This window comes from Pristiophorus japonicus, chromosome 20 (assembly GCF_044704955.1).
Source record: "Pristiophorus japonicus isolate sPriJap1 chromosome 20, sPriJap1.hap1, whole genome shotgun sequence".
Lineage (NCBI taxonomy): Eukaryota > Metazoa > Chordata > Chondrichthyes > Pristiophoridae > Pristiophorus > Pristiophorus japonicus.
In genome coordinates this window covers 93,207,712-93,227,490 of record NC_091996.1, presented here as the reverse complement: position 1 = coordinate 93,227,490, position 19,779 = coordinate 93,207,712, and the positions used below count along the sequence as shown (strand labels likewise).

Below are 19,779 nucleotides of genomic sequence, written 5' to 3'. Positions count from 1 at the left end.
ACTGCCCTCTCTGTCCTCCCACCCCAGACACTGCCCGCTGTGCCCTCTCCCCTCCCTCAGACACTGCCCGCTCTGCCCGCCCCCAGAGAATGCCCGCTCTGCCCACCCCCAGAGAATGCCCGCTCTGCCCTTCCCCCCAGACACTGCCCGCTCTGCCCCCACCCCCGCAGAGAATGCCCGCTCTGCCCCCCCCCACACTGCCCGCTCTGCCCTCCCCCCCCCAGAGAATGCCCGCTCTGCCCCCGCCAGACACTGCCCGCTCTGCCCTCCCCCCCAGAGAATGCCCGCTCTGCGCCCCCCCAGACACTGCCCGCTCTGTCCTCCCCCCCCCCCCCCCGAGAATGCCCGCTCTCCCCCCCCCCCCAGACACTGCCCGCTCTGCCCTCGCCCCCCCACAGAGAATGCCCGCTCTGTCCCCCACCCCCAGACACTGCCCGCTCTGCCCTCCCCCCACCCCCAGACAATGCCCGCTCTGGCCCCCCCCCCCCCCAGACACTGCCCGCACTGACCTTACCTCCTCATCAGAGAGCTGCGGCTTGTCGCGCCGTTTCTTGCCGGCGTAGCGGAGCAGTGAGGTGAGAGCTCTCAGGCCAAAGTCGTAGTGGTCCTGCTTGGACAGCTGCTGCACGGCCAGTGCGTAGAGGGTGTAGACTTTCTTGGCGAGGGACTGTGCGGGACACAAAGGGCACGGTCAGCGGTCGGGTGGACAATCGGAACCGCGGACCCCCGCCGGATCAGGCAGTGCGGACATTGCCTCCCAACTCTTTGTAACTTTATCTGATTTCACACGACGTATGCCAGCAACGCAACGTTAGCGCGCGTCCTTTCAGCGGCACATCATTAGCGCCGCCCGGTAGATTCAGTGTGCCAGTACCGGCAGTGAGGAGTATCACCCAGGAGCACCGCGCCGAGCCGATGTGCAACGCCCCCGATACCGACACAGAGCAACATTTGCGCTGCTGGTGTCCCTGCCAGAGAAAGTTGGCGGGCAGAGCTGTCCTGGGGCGCTATGGGAACGGAATGTGACCACAGGAGGGAAGTGTGAGTGATTGGGCGATGTAACTTTATTTGGGGCGTGTAATGTATCAGGGAAGTTTTTTGTTCCGATTCTATTCCCCCCAGGAGGCCTCTCTCACGGCGCTCTGAGACCAGCTCTTTAGCTCGGGATATTCAGTTGCTCATCCGGCCCAGCGCCCCGAGGCACGTGTCGAACGCCTCCCTCAGCGCTCCCGCCCCACTCTCGGGGCCCAGCTGCTGAATTTTTTGGCTGCCGACACAAACCGTTGCCCGCCGCCAAATTTATCCCCCGCCCGACATGAACGCCTCAAAAGTTAACCTCGACCTAATTTGCAATCCTTCGACTTTAGCACCAAATACCGCTGTGGCAAGTTTGAATAAGGGTTTCAGAATTAGCGCAGGAACGGTGCAGAATGGCGTTCCGTCAGCTGGTGCAAGTACAGTGCCGTCCTGACATCGTGGGACTAACCGGAAGGACGGCAAACTCTGACTGGACGGTAGAGCAGTGTGAGTGCTGTACCGGATACGTTGGGCGAGTTGGATCTTACGGCACCAACAAGCAACCAAGGCCCTGCGAACCTCTCCATTGCCCCACCAGCACCACATTCTGATGGAAGGCGTAATGTGTGCCCCTGTGAGCATGCTCACAGGTTTGCGGGGCTGTTGCGTTGGGAGTGGCTTGGACAGTCACGTGATGTTCACCAGACTCAATAAAACCCCGGCCAGTTGGGTTCGGGGGATCCACAATGGGGCAGGTGGTTGTAAGCCCGGTAGATGAACCGGTAATGTGTAGTATGATTGTTAAACGTTTGTTAATAAAGCAACTAGTTCTTAATAGCAATGTGTTGCTATAAATTCTTAAGCAATGAGCCCACAAAGCAAATACATTGCAGGCAGTGAACTCTGCATCTCCCTCCACAGATACTGCCTGACCTGCTGAGTCTTTCCAGCACTATTTCTCGTTTTATTTCAGATTTCCCGTTTGTTTTTTGTTTGGGGGCATTGCGTTGAGTTCGCTACCTCGGCAGTATGGGCAGGGGGGGGGGGGGGAACAGGCCCTGAACAGGGCCAGGTTTCAGCGGACGGGCAGGGCAAAGCTCCTGTGCTGCCGTGTACCTGGATGCCAGGAGTCCAGTCCTGCCCTGCCCGCAGGAACCTGGCCCTGGCAGAGGGTGGAGAGCAAGGGTGGGGTTACCGTCCCGTCTCCCGTGTGTCTGGGGGCTGGCGTGCAGTGTCGGAGGCCCAAACGCAAAGGAGTCGGGCTAGCTGAACGCACCTTACAGTTGTTGAAGCCCTCGGCGAACAAGATGATCTCCGCGATGAGTGTGGAGTCAGGAACCACCATGGCGATGGGCCTGAACATTGACTTGAGGTTATCCGGCAGCTCGGTACGGCCAGCATATCCTGCAATCAGCAATCGTCGTGTTAGCGCCACGCCCTCCTCACTCAGCCCCTCGCTATTACTCTTCCGTGTGCGGAGAAACGCAGGAACAGGAGGAGGCCCATTCAGCCCCTCGAGCCTGTTACACAGGAACAGGAGGAGGCCCATTCAGCCCCTCGAGCCTGTTACACAGGAACAGGAGGAGGCCCATTCAGCCCCTCGAGCCTGTTACACAGGAACAGGAGGAGGCCCATTCAGCCCCTCGAGCCTGTTACACAGGAACAGGAGGAGGCCCATTCAGCCCCTCGAGCCTGTTACACAGGAACAGGAGGAGGCCCATTCAGCCCCTCGAGCCTGTTACACAGGAACAGGAGGAGGCCCATTCAGCCCCTCGAGCCTGTTACACAGGAACAGGAGGTGGCCCATTCAGCCCCTCGAGCCTGTTACACAGGAACAGGAGGAGGCCCATTCAGCCCCTCGAGCCTGTTACACAGGAACAGGAGGAGGCCCATTCAGCCCCTCGAGCCCGTTCCGCCATTCAATCAGATCATGGATAATCTGTATCTTATCACCATTTACCCGCCTTGGTTCCATAACCCTTAATATCCTTACCCAACAAAAATCTCCAATTGACCCCCAGCCTCAACAGCTTTTTGGGGGGAGAAAATTCCAGATAAGATCATGGCTGATCAACCTCAACTCCACTTCCCTGCCCGCTCAAAATCAGTCTATCTCCACCTTAAATATATTCAGTGACCCAGCCTCCAAAGCTCTCTGGGGCAGAGAATTCCACAGATTCACCGCCCTCAGTGAGAAGAAATTCCTCCTCATCTCCGTCTTAAATGGGCAACCCCTTATTCTGAAACTATGCCCCCTAGTTCTCGATTCCCCCACAAGGGGAAACATCCTCTCTGCATCTACCCTGTCGAGCCCCCTCAGAATCTTATATGTTTCAATAAGATCACCTCTCATTCTTCTAAACTCCAATGAGTACAACCTGCTCAACCTTTCCTCATAAGTCAAACCCCTTCATCTCAGAAATCAACCCCATGAACCTTGTCTGAACTGCCTCCAGTGCAAGTATATCCCTCCTCAACGGTGACCAGGTCCTCCTCCCCTCCTCCTTCAGCAATGACTGTGTAAAGTCCTGACCCTGCAGTACAGACTTACACGAGGCACATGCTGAAGTCAAGGTCACTCTGGACCTGCACCTTGATTTCACGGCTCTCGAGCGCCACACTTGCCTGAGACCTGCCTTTATATACCTGTGTGGAACAGGTATGCAGTGTCTCCTGCAAGTGCACCCCTGGTGGTAAAGTATGCTTGCGGTGACAGGTCATATCCAGTTCCAGTCATGTAGAGCACGGTAAGATACAGTTATATACAGCAGTGTGAGATACATGACAGACTGGAGCTCTCCTTCCCACTGGTGACCTGGCCTCTTCTCCCCCAGCACGTGGTGAGTACCAGGCACTTGTAAAAGTTGGCCAAAAGTTTATGCTGGCTTTCTGAGCAGCGCTGTGGAAGGCAGCCATGCCAGCAGATCCCTGAGCTTATAGTGGCGTTTTGTCTTAATTTGTTATCCTTGTTGTACAGTGTGCTTTATCTTCTCGGCCATTGGTTCAAATCTAGTCCCAATTGGTTGGATTAGTCTCCACTCTTGCAGCCAGGGTCCCATGACCTCCCACCCTGAACCCCGGTGGGCCACTGACTCTCCCAATGCCTGCCCCCTAACCAAGCCTCGGACCATCGACCACCAAGGGCGCTTCCCAGCGTCGAGCCTGCGGCCAACATCGCGCCGTTGGCAACGAGGCCCATACAGAGGCGCCTGGTCTCCAGTCGTCTTGGGCCCCCTTTGCCACTGGACCAAGACCTTGCTCAGCGAAGGCCGTGTGGCAGCCGGTGTGCAACAGCCACCCCACGTCAAAAGAACTCGCGCACAGGCGTCTTCCACTCCTCCCTCCTTAAATAAAGTGACCAAAACTGTACGCGGTACTCTCGGGCCTCTTTCTCCGCGCCTCCGGACGTCCCAAAGCGCTTTGCAGCCAGTGGCGTGCTTGTGAAGCGCAGTCACAGTGTTGCGACGTGACCGGGGGAGCTCCCTGCCGCAGCGTGCCGGGGTGATGGGGGCGCGGACCGTCAACTCGGAGAGCCTCACCGGGGTTCATGGTGATGAAGATGCCGCAGGACCAGACCAGGTTGATCTCGCGGCCCTCGAAGACGAAGCGGGTCAGGTTGGCGGAGAGGGCGGACAGGATGGAGAGAATCTGCTGGGCCACCACCGACAGCACCTCGATATTGATGCGGTTAAACTCGTCAAAGCAGCCCCAGGCTCCCGTCTGTACACACACACACACATAGACAGCGCTCATCATAAACATACCGCAATATAACACTGCCGAAAATAATGTGCGCGGTCCGGCAGAGGGGCGTGAAATTACACTCTGTGATAGAAAAGGCTTGCATTTATATAGCGCCTTTCACTGCCTCAGGACGTTCCAAAGCGCCTTACAGCCAAGGAAGAACTTTCTTTGGAGTGTAGTCACTGTTGTATTGTGGGAAACGCAGCAGCCAATTTGTGCACAGCCAGCTCCCACACACAGCGATGTGATAATGACCCAGGTCATTTGTTTCAGTGATGTTGGTTGAGGAATAAATATTGGCCCCAAGACACCGGGGAGAAGTCCCCTGCTCTTCTTCAAAATAGTGTCGTGGGATATTTTATGTCAACTTGTGAGAGCAGACGGGGCCTCTGTTTAACATCTCATCCGAAAGATGACACTTCCGACAGTGCGGCGCTCCCTTAGTACTGCCACTCCGACAGTGCGGCGCTCTCTCAGTACTGCCCCTCCGACAGTGCGGCGCTCCCTCAGTACTGCCACTCCGACAGTGCGCCGCTCCCTCAGCACTGCCCCTCCGACAGTGCGGACCTCCCTCAGTACCGCCCCTCCGACAGTGCGGCGCTCCCTCAGTACTGCCCCTCCGACAGTGCGGCACTCCCTCAGTACTGCCCCTCCGACAGTGCGGACCTCCCTCAGTACCGCCCCTCCGACAGTGCGGCGCTCCCTCAGTACCGCCCCTCCGACAGTGCGGACCTCCCTCAGTACCGCCCCTCCGACATTGGGGCGGTCCCTCAGTACTGCTCGTCCGACAGTGCGGACCTCCCTCAGTACTGCCCCTCCGACAGTGCGGACCTCCCTCAGTACTGCCCCTCCGACAGTGCGGCACTCCCTCAGTACTGCCCCTCCGACAGTGCGGCGCTCCCTCAGTACTGCCCCTCCGACAGTGCGGCGCTCCCTCAGTACTGCCCCTCCGACAGTGCGGCGCTCCCTCAGTACTGCCCCTCCGACAGTGCGGCGCTCCCTCAGTACTGCCCCTCCGACAGTGCGGCGCTCCCTCAGTACTGCCCCTCCGACAGTGCGGCGCTCCCTCAGTACTGCCCCTCCGATAGTGCGGCACTCCCTCAGTACTGCCCCTCCGACAGTGCGGTCTGTTTGCGGAATGGAATGAAATTGCCGAATGCACGACGACAAAGACTGTGTTGGGTTACATTTTTGCGGTTCCCTTCTCACCTGTGCCAGACCAGAGTACATTCGGCCCATGGATTTGTAGTCCAGTCCTTCCGAGCAGTTGACCACAATCACATACATGCCCAGGGCTTTCCCCAGATCCTTCACCGACTCGGTCTTCCCTGTTCCAGCCGGTCCCTTTGGGGAACCCCCTCGGTGCAGGTGGAGAGCAGTCGTCAGTGTCATGTAACACCTGGGAAGGAGAAACGGGGAGAGAGTGTGAGATGGGAGCAGGGACATTCCCTGTGGGGCTCTGCCTTTATTGATATCCAACTCTCCGGCGCATTGCCTGCAGAACGAAGCTGTGTCGAAAGAGCTTTACTGTCTATCTAACCCCGTGCTGTACCTGCCCTGGGAGTGTTTGAGGGGACAGTGTAGAGGGAGCTTTACTCTGTATCTAACCCCCTGTACCTGCCCTGGGAGTGTTTGATGGGACAGTGTAGAGGGAGCTTTACTCTGTATCTAACCCCGTGCTGTACCTGCCCTGGGAGTGTTTGATGGGACAGTGTAGAGGGAGCTTTACTCTGTATCTAACCCCGTGCTGTACCTGCCCTGGGAGTGTTTGATGGGACAGTGTAGAGGGAGCTTTACTCTGTATCTAACCCCGTGCTGTACCTGCTCTGGGAATGTGTGACGGAACAGTGTAGAGGGAGCTTTACTCTGTATCTAACACCCTGTACCTGCCCTGGGAGTGTTTGATGGGACAGTGTAGAGGGAGCTTTACTCTGTATCTAATCCCCTGTACCTGCCCTGGGAGTGTTTGATGGGACAGTGTAGAGGGAGCTTTACTCTGTATCTAACCCCCTGTACCTGCCCTGGGAGTGTTTGATGGGACAGTGTAGAGGGAGCTTTACTCTGTATCTAACCCCGTGCTGTACCTGCTCTGGGAATGTGTGACGGAACAGTGTAGAGGGAGCTTTACTCTGTATCTAACCCCGTGCTGTACCTGCCCTGGGAATGTTTGATGGGACAGTGTAGAGGGAGCTTTACTCTGTATCTAACCCCCTGTACCTGCCCTGGGACTGTTTGTTGGGACAGTGTAGAGGGAACTTTACTCTGTATCTAACCCCCTGTACCTGCCCTGCGAGTGTGTGACGGGACAGTGTAGAGGGAGCTTTACATCGAAGTGCACTACATCACCTCTTCCCATTCACTACCACTGTACACAATCCCAATGGACCCAAACCGGAGTGATCACCAGCCCTACCTGTCTGTGAGTGGGGTGATCACCAGGCGGCCCGAGTTCCCCAGGTACTCGTAGCCGTACTGGAAATGGGTATTGGTCTGTCGGATTATGCAGTCGTCCATGTCCTATAGAGAGGAAAACAGTAGACCGTAAAAATTACACATCCATGTAAGGATAAGAGGTCTGCCATTTAACAGAACACAAGAACCTGCTCCGCCATTCAATGAGATCGTGGCTGATCTGATCATGGACTCAGCTCCACTTCCCTGCCCGCTCCCCATAACCCTTCACTCCCTTATCGTTCAAAAATCTGTCTATCTCCACCTTAAATATATTCAATGACCCAGCCTCCACAGCTCTCTGGGGCAGAGAATTCCACAGATCCACGACTCTCTGAGGAGAAATTTCTTCACTCAGAGGGTGGTGACTCTTTGGAATTCTCTGCCCCAGAGAGCTGTGGAGGCTGTCTTTGAAGACTGAGGTCGATAGATTTTTGAATTCTAGGTGAATCGAGGGATATGGGGATTGGGCGGGAAAGTAGAGTTGAGGTCGAAGATCAGCCGTGATCTCATTGAATGGCGGAACAGGCTCGAGGGGCCGAATGGCCGACTCCTGCTCCTAATTCTTGTGTTCTTATTCACCACCAAATAAATCAACCGATGCTCCAGGTCACTGCCCCGTTCTGATGTTACCATAAGATCAGGTATATAAGTCGCGCGTTCTCTCCTCTCTGCTCCTGAAGGTGCTTTCTCATGCTGGGGTTTGAGGTCTGGCGACATTATCCTTCCCGTGTAGGACGCTGAGCACCTCGAGTCTCGTCGCCGAGAGCGCGCAGAAACCAAGCGCAGGCAGCGGAAGGAGCGTGCGGCAAACCAGTCCCACCCTCCCCTTCCCTCAACCACTGTCTGTCCCACCTGTGACAGGGACTGTGGCTCTCGTATTGGACTGTTCAGCCACCTAAGGACTCATTCTAAGAGTGGAAGCAAGTCTTCCTCGATTCCGAGGGACGGCCTGTGATGATGGCCTTCCTGTGTCACTCGCAGCTTACCTGAGGTGGTTATTCTTGTTAATCTAGCCTTTAGACTCGGTCAGTTATTTGACTGTAGTGTGCGTCACAGCCGCGCCTGACATCTATACACGTGCGTTTTGCAGCAGTGACACTGAGCTGGGGGTAATGAACCTTAGCTCAATCTCCCTCTGGTAGGCTAGGGTTGCTTGGTCCAACGTTAGCGCACCTTGCTGGGCCCCCTGGCTCAGATCAACCTCCTCAGCACAGAGCAGGGATGGATGGCAGGGCCTTGGCCGGTCTGTGTGGCCTGTACCGCACCGGGTGCCACATGTTAGCACTGGGCAATGTGGAGGCCCCGACCTGCGCGAGAACACCAGCGGCCGGTCGGGGCCACAAAAGGAGCGGTGAGCGGCGGCCCGGGAGCAGCGGGGAGGCGTGCTACTCCAGGGAGCCGCGCGAGCTTGGTGCAGGAGGGCGACGGCAGCAAAGAGTGACGTCATCAAGGTCCAGGTCGCTGATTGGAGCGCGGGCAGGTACAGCAGGAGCGGCGAGAGACTGTGGAACGACGTGACCGGGGCCCAGGGGAGACGCGAGTTCGGGGCCAGGGGGCAGCACGGGCCCAGCCCACACACTGTGCGATATGTGCGCGCACTGGGTCCGTGCAGCAGAGCTGGTCTCCAGTCATCCTGGTCCAACCCTTGCCACGGACCAAGACCTCGCTCTGTCAAGCCCGTGTGGTGGCTGGTGTGCAACGGTCACCCCACGTTAAAACAATCCCCCCACAGGCATCTTCCACCCTTCAGGATGTAGTTCGGGATCCGGAATATTAGGTCCTTCATTCAAGCACCTGTGAACTCATCCCTTCTTGGTGTGGAAGCAAGTCATCCTCGCTTCGAGGGAGCGCCTGTGATGATGATGACTGGGCCATCAGGACAGATCAAGCTCTCCGGCCCTCGACAGATGATAAAAGCAAAACGCCGCTGACACTGGAAATCTGAAATAAAAACAGAAAAAATGCTGGAAACGCTCAGCGGGTTAGGCAGCGTCTGTGGAGAGAGAGAGAGAGAGAGACAAGAGTTAACGTTTCAGATTTGATGTCCCGTCGTCAGACCTTCCTTGACCGTTGGGAGGAAACGTTTCTTCAATAAAACTGAATTGTAAGCGGAGGCGAGTTTAGGACCCGACGGTGGGTGTACCTTGTCCCAGTACAGGCGGAGCTGGCTCAGCCAATCAAACGCAGTCACGTCCATGCACCCGGTCCTGTGGAGCTTGTCGATGACGTCCCGCGCGTGGACCTCCACCGTCACCAGTGCCACCACCTTCAGTCGCATGATCTTGGTGAGGTTTCCGCGGATGGCCTCGGAGTACTTGTGCAGCATGCTGATCTGCATGGGCACCAAGGTTAGCTTCAGGGCTTTGCCAATGCACTGAACCGCCCATCGACTCTTAAAGCTAACATGGCCACTTGCCCCTCTATCTCTCCCTCCGCATCCCCCCTCCCCCGCTCCCCCCACCCCAGTCTCCTCCTCATTACAGTAAACAGCACTTCCAGTGTAGCTTCACCAGGATGGCCCGGAGAGCTGTGGAGGCTCAGTCGTTGAGTATATTCAAGGCTGAGAGCGACAGACTTTTGGACTTTATGAGGAATCGAGGGATACGGGGATCGGGCAGGGAAATGGAGTTGAGGTCGAAGATCAGCCACGATCTCATTGAATGGCGGAGCAGGCTAGAGGGGCCGAATGGCCGACTCCTGCTCCTAATTCTTATTGTTCTTGTGTTCTTTGTGCTGAGAGTTGCTGGAGTGATAAGGGAATAAGGGGTTATGGGAAGTGGACCCGAGTCCATGATCAGATCAGCCACGATCTCATTGAATGGCAGAGCGGGCTCAAGGGGCCGTAAGGCCTACTCCTGTTCCTATTTCTTATGTTCTTTGCCACAGGGAGTATAGTTGAGGCAGAGACCAATGCTTTTTTTAAGGAAAGAGTGGATAAATATTTGTAGGGGAAGGCACAGGGTTACGGGGTGAGCGAGGGGCAGTGGGATTAGGGCGGGACTACGCTGAGAGCTGGTATATAATGGGCCGAAGGATCTCCTTCTGTGCTGTAAATGTCAGTTCTATGAAAGCACTGGCCTGCATGGTGACAGGATTTCACAGGAGGCAGTAAGCTTGGGCGCTGGTCATTCCCGACAGAGTCACTGCCCAGTTAACCTCGCGGGAAGCGCTGGCGGGTGATTATTAAATGGAGGCGAAAGCCAGGAAATTATGCTAAAGCCACATAAAACACTGGCTGGGCCCCAACTGGAGTATGGTGTCCAATTCCAGACATGGAGGCGTTGGAGAGGGTGCAGAGGAGATTTACTACAGCGGTTCCAGGGATGAGGGATTACAGTTACGTGGATGGACTGGAGAAGCTGGGGTTGTTCTCCTTCAGGCAGGGAAGAGATTTGATAGAGCTGATGAAGGGCTCAGATAGAGTAAATAAAGAGAACCAGTTTCCAATGGCTGAAGGGTGGAGAAGCAGAGGCTGCAGATTTAAGGCAACTGGTAAACAAGTGGTTAGGATCTGGAATGTGTGCGTGGATACAGCTTCAATACAAGCCTTCAGGGGCACTGAAGTTGCATGATCAGCCATGATCATATTGAATGGCGGTGCAGGCTCACAGTCCCGCCCTAAACCCATGAAGCAAATACATTAGAGGCGGGGGCGATGGCTCTGTGAAAGTGCTGCCGCAGACACGATGAGCCAAATGGCCTCCCTCTGTACAAGGACTGGCTCGACTAGGCTTATATATTCACTGGAATTTAGAAGAATGAGAGGGGATCTCAGAGAAACATATAAAATTCTGACGGGACTGGACAGGTTAGATGCAGGAAGAATGTTCCCGATGTTGGGGAAGTCCAGAACCAGGGGTCACAGTCTAAGGATAAGGGGGTCAGCCATTTAGGACTGAGATGAGGAGAAACTTCTTCACCCAGAGAATTGTGAACCTGTGGAATTCTCTACCATAGAAAGTTGTTGAGGTCAATTCGTTAGATATATTCAAAAGAGAGTTAGATGTGGCCCTTACGGTTAAAGGGATCACGGGGTATGGAGAGAAAGCAGGGAAGGGGTACTGAGAGAATGATCAGCCGTGATCTTATTGAATGGCGGTGCAGGCTCGAAGGGCCGAATGGCCGACTCCTGCACCTATTGTCTATGTTTCTATGTGCTGTACTGTTCTGTAATTGTACTGACTGGAGGAGGAACTTGCGGGCTGAGGCCTGATCGTGTCTGCACCTGATGTGCTCAATCCAGCTGGGCTGAAACATTAGGAGCGGGATCTGCTTCCCCCAGCCTTCGGGGGGGGGGATCCCAAAGTTGTTGACGTCACCATCGAGCAAGGCAGCCCACAGAGTCGTCGCCGAGGGGCACTGCCCGTGTCGCTGCGCCGGGGTCGAACTGCACGGGGTCACAGCGGCGAGGGCGCGACACGACGCAGCCAACCATTCCACAGTGTACAGAACTGTACCGCGCAGGAGGCCATTCAGACCATCGTGTCTGCGGCAGCTCCAGCAAACAGCAACCCGCTTAATCCCACTCTCCCCTGCTCTTTCCCCCTTAACCCTGCAATTCCTTCTCTTTCAGGTGTTAATCCAACTCCATTTGAGAACTTTGAGAGTTCTAGGACAGTTATAGACTGTGCTTTCCCCTTCCCTCACATTCAGATGTCAGCCGTGGCTCAGTGGGCAGCAGCCTCGCCTCTGAGTCAGAAGGTTGTGGGTTCAAGTCCCACTCCAGGGACTGGAGCACATAAATCAGGCCGACACTCCAGTGTCGGAGGGGCAGTACTGAGGGAGCGCCGCACTGTCGGAGGGGCAGTGCTGAGGGAGCGCCGCACTGTCGGAGGGGCAGTACTGAGGGAGCGCCGCACTGTCGGAGGGGCAGTACTGAGGGAGCGCCGCACTGTCGGAGGGGCAGTACTGAGGGAGTGCCGCACTGTCGGAGGGGCGGTACTGAGGGAGCGCCGCACTGTCGGAGGGGCGGTACTGAGGGAGGTCCGCACTGTCGGAGGGGCAGTACTGAGGGAGTGCCGCACTGTCGGAGGGGCAGTACTGAGGGAGCGCCGCACTGTCGGAGGGGCAGTACTGAGAGAGCGCTCATTACAACAGTGACTACACTCAAAAAAAATACTTCATTGGTGCATTGAGACGTCCGGTGGTCGTGAAAGGCGCTGTAGAAATCCAAGTCTTCCTTTCTAACAGCAGTATGTGTGTGATTCCCTCTGTGAGGACGCCCAGAGCACCACTCACCTGCTTCCGTTTGATATTCCGCAGCGGTTTCTTATCCGCTTGGTCTTTGGCCGAGATCAGGGCCTTGGTGACGTCAGTGGTCCACTGAATCTGGCTCGAGGTGATGAGCATCTGTCGGGGAAAGCACAAGACTGAACGCTGAGTGGGTGAAAGGGGTGGGGAAATTATGGGAAGCAGATTTAGGAATTCCCCTCACAGACGGTGATGAGCATTTGGAGGTAAACAATCATCCTGCAGCTATTTCAGAGACAGCTGGCTGCTCAGGTGGGCAGGCAGTAAGCTCACTGAGGTAAGCCCAATAGTTTTGTCAACTGTATCCATCTTGTGGCCTATGGAAACTGTGATTTCAACTGGGAGTGTTTGATGGGACAGTGTAGAGGGAGCTTTACTCTGTATCTAACCCACTGTACCTGCCCTGGGAGTGTTTGATGGGACAGTGTAGAGGGAGCTTTACTCTGTATCTAACCCGTGCTGTACCTGCCCTGGGAGTGTTTGATGGGACAGTGTAGAGGGAGCTTTACTCTGTATCTAACCCCCTGTACCTGCCCTGGGAGTGTTTGATGGGACAGTGTAGAGGGAGCTTTACTCTGTATCTAACCCACTGTACCTGCCCTAGGAGTGTTTGATGGGACAGTGTAGAGGGAGCTTTACTCTGTATCTAACCCGTGCTGTACCTGCCCTGGGAGTGTTTGATGGGACAGTGTAGAGGGAGCTTTACTCTGTATCTAACCCCGTGCTGTACCTGCCCTGGGAGTGTTTGATGGGACAGTGTAGAGGGAGCTTTACTCTGTATCTAACCCCGTGCTGTACCTGCCCTGGGAGTGTTTGATGGGACAGTGTAGAGGGAGCTTTACTCTGTATCTAACCCCCTGTACCTGCCCTGGGAGTGTTTGATGGAACAGTGTAGAGGGAGCTTTACTCTGTATCTAACCCGTGCTGTACCTGCCCTGGGAGCGTTTGATGGGACAGTGTAGAGGGAGCTTTACTCTGTATCTAACCCCCTGTACCTGCCCTGGGAGTGTTTGATGGAACAGTGTAGAGGGAGCTTTACTCTGTATCTAACCCGTGCTGTACCTGCCCTGGGAGTGTTTGATGGGACAGTGTAGAGGGAGCTTTACTCTGTATCTAACCCGTGCTGTACCTGACCTGGGAGCGTTTGATGGGACAGTGTAGAGGGAGCTTTAACTCTGTATCTAACCCGTGCTGTACGTTAAACCGAGGTCTTGTCTATCTGTTCTGTTGGATACTGATGATCCCACGGCACTATTGGAATGACCTTAGTGTCCAGGCAACATCCCTGCCCCAGCCAAAACCACCAGTAACTGACGGATTGGAGATTTATCTTACTGTTTGCTTTTTGACATCCTGCTGTACGTAAAAGGCTGGTGCATTTTGCCTGCAGAATAGCAGTTACTGCCCTTTAAAGTTGTTTACTATAAGGGAATTACTTTAAAATGTTTCCAAAGAGCTGTGAAAAGGCCCAGTAGAAAAGCGGCCTTTTCTGTCAGCAGCCCTGAGTGCGATGAGCACAGACCTGGGAAATAAAACGGGCACCAGTAATTGATACGTCCTTACTACACAGTATAAATGCACACGAGGCCCATGCTTGAGAGGTCAGTCTGTGACCTGTCATTTATTCCTTAGCACTCAAGTGATGAAGGTGGGTGGAGCTTCCCCTTTTGTACCTGAAGGTCCAGGTTAGGAGTGTCTCCCACCTAGTGGTCAGTGTTCTCACAGTGTACAATTTAGGTCAGTTTATACATGGGTTACAATGTTGGTTGAATACATGACATCACCTCCCCCCCAAAGTCTTATTGGGATCACAGGTTGAGTCTCTCTGGTGGTTTACGCTCCCTTGTAGAGTGCCCGAGTTGGGGCTCCGGTTGTTGGGCGCTGGCCTGAGTGTCTGCTGTTTGCAGTGCCTCAGGCCTGTCCGGACTGCCCACAGTGACTGGGCTCTCCTCCCTTTGGTTCCGGTGTTCGGTCACCTGTGGTGGAGTGAACTCGATATCGTGTTCTTCCTCTGCTTCTTCTATGGGGTTGCTGAACCTCCTTTTTGTTTGATCCACTTGTTTGCAGCAGATTTGTCCATTGGTAAGTTTAACTACCAGAATCCTATTTCCTTCTTTGGCAATCAGAGTGCCTGCGAGCCATTTGGGCCCTGCAGCGTAGTTGAGGACAAAAACAGGATCATTTACATCAATACATCGCGGCCTCGCATTCCTGTCATGGTAGTCATATTGTGACTGGCGCCTGCTCTCGACAATTTCTTTTATGGTGGGGTGTATAAGGGATAGCCGGGTTTTGAGCGTCCTTTTCATTAGTAGCTCTGTGGGTGGAACCCCTGTGAGCGAGTGTGGTCGGGATCTATCGGCCAACAGGAGGCGTGATAAGCGGGTTTGTAGGGAACCCCCTTGGATTCTGAGCATCCCCTGTTTGATTATCTGCACTGCTCGTTCTGCCTGGCCGTTTGAGGCCGGCTTGAACGGTGCTGTTCTAACATGGTTAATTCCATTGCCTGCCATGAATCCTGGAATTCAGTGCTTGTAAAGCACGGGCCATTGTCGCTGACCAAGATGTCCGGTAGACCATGGGCGGCGAACATTGCCCGTAGACTTTCTACCGTGGCAGAGGCTGTGCTTGAATTTAAAATGACACACTCGATCCATTTGGAGTAGGCGTCTACTACAACCAAAAACATTTTTCCCATGAAAGGACCTGCGTAGTCCACATGGATGTATGACCAAGGCTTGGCGGGCCATGGCCAAGGCCTAAGGGGGGCTTCCCTGGGCGCATTGCCCAGCTGGGCACACGTGTTGCACCTGCGAACACAAAGTTCCAGATCTGCGTCTATCCCTGGCCACCAAACATGTGACCTGGCAATTGCCTTCATCATGACGATGCCCGGGTACTCATTGTGGAGTTCTCTGATGAACACCTCTCTGCCCATCTCGGGCATGACTACACGGTTTCCCCACAGTAGGCAATCGGCCTGAATCGAGAGTTCATCCCTGCGCCTGTGAAATGGTTTAAATTCCTCAGGGCATGCCCTGTATGTGGCTGCCCAGTCCCCATTCAGGACACATTTCTTGACTAGAGACAATAGCGGGTCTCTATTTGTCCAGACTTTAATCTGACGGGCTGTCACGGGTGAGCCTTCGCTTCCGAAAGCTTCAACAGCCATGACCATCTCAGCACCATGCTCGGTAGCCCCCTCAGTGGTGGCTAGTGGGAGCCTGCTGAGTGCATCGGCGCAGTTTTCGGTGCCCGGTCTGTGCCGAATTGTGTTGTCATAGGCGGCTAACATGAGTGCCCACCTCTGTATGCGGGCCGATGCGTTTGCATTTATGGCCTTGTTGTCGGCCAAAAGGGACGTTAGGGGTTTGTGATCTGTCTCCAGCTCAAATTTCCTGCCAAACAGGTACTGGTGCATTTTCTTTACAGCATATACACATGCGAGCGCCTCCTTTTCTACCATCCCGTAACCCCTTTCTGCCAGGGACAGACTCCTGGAGCCATAAGCTACCGGCTGTAACTGACCCTTGGCAGTGACATGCTGCAACACACACCCGACACCATAGGACGACGCATCGCACGTTAACACAAGTTTCTTACATGGGTCGTATAGTGTTAACAGATCGTTGGAACATAACAAATTGCGTGCTCTATTAAAAGCCCTTTCCTGGCTGTCCCCCCAGACCCATTCGCGACCTTTGCGTAGGAGCACGTGTAGCGGCTCTAGCAGCGTGCTCAATTTGGGAGGAAAGTTACCAAAATAGTTCAGGAGCCCCAGGAACGAACGCAGCTCCGTCGTGTTACGGGGTCTGGGTGCTCTCTGGATCGTTTCCGTCTTGGACGCAGTAGGGCTGATCCCGTCTGCTGCTACCCTCTTCCCCAGGAATTCTACCTCTGGAGCTAGGAAGACGCACTTCGCCTTTTTCAGTCGCAGCCCTACCCGGTCCAGTCTGCATAGCACCTCCTCCAGGTTGTGGAGGTGTTCTTCAGTATCGTAACCCGTGATGAGGATGTCGTCCTGAAAAACCACCGTCCCTGGAATCGACTTGAGGAGGCTTTCCATATTTCGTTGGAAGATCGCGGCGGCCGAGCGAATCCCGAACAGACATCTGTTGTACTCAAACAACCCCTTGAGTGTCGTGATGGTGGTCAGCTTCTTCGACTCACTCGCCAGCTCCTGGGTCATGTAAGCTGAGGTCAGGTCCAATTTTGAAAACAGTTTGCCACCGGATAGCGTCGCAAAGAGGTCCTCCGCTCTCGGTAGCGGGTACTGGTCTTGGAGTGACACCCGATTGATGGTGGCCTTGTAATCACCACATATCCTGACCGACCCATCCGCCTTGAGCACCGGCACAATCGGGCTCGCCCAGTCACTGAATTCGACTGGCGAGATGATGCCTTCCCTCAGCAGGCGGTCCAATTCGCCTTCTATCTTTTCCCGCATCATGTACGGCACCGCTCTGGCCTTGTGATGTACTGGCCTGGCGTCCGGGTTTATGTGAATCACTACCTTGGCCCCCATGAAAGTGCCGATGCCGGGTTGAAATAATGAGTCAAATTTGTCCAGGATCTGTGAGCATGATTCTCGCTCCACAGAGGAAATTGCATTGACATCGCCCCATTTCCAGTTCATGACAGCAAGCCAACTCCTCCCCAGTAGTGTGGGACCGTCCCCCGGGACAATCCAGAGTGGCAACCTGTTCTCCGAATCTTTGTGGGTCACGACTACTGTGGCACTGCCTAGCACCGGAATGATCTGCTTTGTGTATGTCCGTAGCTGTGCGTCAATCGGCGATAATTTTGGCCTCCTGGCCTTGGACGCCCACAACTTTTCGAACTGTTTGATACCCATCAGGGACTGGCTGGCCCCCGTGTCTAGCCCCATTGATACTGGGATGCCATTGAGGAGCACTTTCATCATTATCGGTGGCGTCCTGGTGTATGAACTGTATACGTGCTCCACATGAACTCGCTGAACTTCAGCTTCAAGCGATTTCCCCCAGCGTTCACTTCTGCAATTTCTGCAGGTATTTTGCTCATCTCTGCAAACTCCGGCTGAGTGTGTGCCTCCACGCCTCCAACATGAGCTGTTGTTTGAAACAAAAGGTCCCTTGCCAGTCGATCGTCCCTGACTGCCCCTGTGACTCTCCTTGAGTGCACCATTAACAGGTGTTGATGGCCCCATTACTGGCCGCATTGTCCCTTGCAATGGCGTGAATCGCCGTTCAGCTTGCCATTGTCTCTGTCGAACTCCCCCTCTGGGTTCGACTACATGTTGGGGCATGTCCGATTGCCCTTGTCTGCCTGGAGAACTGTGTGCTGCTTTAACAATGTTGAATCTCTGTCCCAACCATTCCTTAACACAGTACCTCTCGTCTGTTCTGCTAGTGGCCATGCTCGCGTGGTTTAAATCCCAGTTTCTCGTCGCCATTGATACGTCCTTACTACACAGCATAAATGCACACGAGGCCCATGCTTGAGAGAAGGTCAGTCTGTGACCTGTCCTTTATTCCTTAGCACTCAAATGATGAAGGTGGGTGGAGCTTCCCCTTTTATACCTGAAGGTCCAGGTTAGGAGTGTCTCCCACCTAGTGGTCAGTGTTCTCACGGTGTACAATTTAGGTCAGATTATACACGGGTTACATACATGACAGTAATGTTGCAGCCGAGCGGAGCGATAATCTCACCACTGACCTGACCGGGCCACTCCTTCACCCACTTGTCCCGTTTGGTGAGTAATTTCTTCAGAGCCAAGCGGCACTCTTTCAGCATGTCTTTGAGACTAAATCGCATGGTGCGTTCCACGTCGCAGAGCCAAGCCTGAGGGAAGAGATAATATATCACAGCAACACAAGAGCGAGGAGCAGAAGTCAGTCCCATGTTGTTTAACATTCAGCAAGGTTGGCAAGCAGTAGCTGAGGCACTCACACACACACGCACTCTCAGACTCTACACACACACACACACTCACTTACACACGCACTCTCACACTCACACTCTACACACACACACACACACAAACTCTACATACACACACACACACTCTCAGACTCTACACACACACTCTACACTTACACTCACACACTCTCAGGCTCTACACACTCTACACTCACACACTCTCAGACTCTATACACACACACACGCACTCTCAGACTCTATACACACACACACACTCTATATACACACACACGCACTCTCAGACTCTATACACACACACACGCACTCTCAGACTCTATACACATACACACACTCTATATACACAGACACGCACTCTCAGACTCTATATACACACACTCTCAGACTCTACACACACACATACACTCTATATACACACACATACTCTCCACAAACTCTCACTCTATACACACACACACACTCTATATACACACACACACTCCACACACTCTACACACTCTACACACTCTACACACTCTACACACTCTACACACTCTACACACTCTACACACTCTACACACTCTACACACTCTACACACTCTCACTCTATACACACACACACTCACTCTACACACTCTCACTCTATACACACACACACTCACTCTACACACTCTCACTCTATACACACACACACTCACTCTATATACACACACACACACACTCTACACACTCTCACTCTATACACACACACACTCACTCTACACACTCTCACTCTATACACACACACTCTCACTCTATATACACACACACACACGCTCACTCTATACACACACACACGCTCACTCTATACACAAACACACATACACTTTATACACACACGCGCGCGTGCACACACACACTCTACACACTCACACACACACAGACCTGGAAAGCCCCCCTCGGCCCGTGCTGAGCTAGTGGGTCTCAGTCAGGGTGTTAGCAGGGCTGCAATTGGCTGTGGTCGGCCTGGGATCGGGAGCTGGGGTTTTGGTTCAGTCCCCAATGAGAGTAGGCGCGAGTGAGCATGCTTTCTCCTTTCTCCCTCGTGTGTTTATCCAGCTTCCCCTTAAATGCATCGATACTATTCGCCTCAACCCCTCCCTGTGGCAGCAAGTTCCACATTCTCACTGCTCTCTGGGTAAAGACGTTTCTCCTGAATTCCCCATTGGGTTTATCAGTGACTGCCTTATATTGATGGCCCCGAGTTCTGGTCTCCCCCACAACTGGAAACATCTTCTCTATGTCTACCCTATCGATCCCCGTCATAATAAAGATCTCGATCAGCTCACCCCTCGGCCTTCTCTTTTCTAGAGAAAAGAGCCCCTGCCTGTTCAGCCTACCCTGATAGGTGTACCCTCTCAGTTCTCGTATCTCTGT

The 19,779-nt window shown here is 54.1% G+C and overlaps 1 protein-coding gene across 1 annotated transcript in view; it reads right to left on the bottom strand.

The window, feature by feature from the left end:
• The window catches only part of dnah2 (dynein, axonemal, heavy chain 2), a 242,216-nt gene that overhangs the window by 123,791 nt on the left and 98,646 nt on the right, over nucleotides 1-19,779 (bottom strand). Inside the window, 8 exon segments of the mRNA XM_070863165.1 lie at nucleotides 495-667; nucleotides 2,294-2,421; nucleotides 4,557-4,737; nucleotides 5,971-6,160; nucleotides 7,175-7,278; nucleotides 9,359-9,547; nucleotides 12,454-12,564; nucleotides 18,163-18,288. Of these exon segments, the coding sequence (XP_070719266.1) occupies nucleotides 495-667; nucleotides 2,294-2,421; nucleotides 4,557-4,737; nucleotides 5,971-6,160; nucleotides 7,175-7,278; nucleotides 9,359-9,547; nucleotides 12,454-12,564; nucleotides 18,163-18,288 (1,202 nt within the window).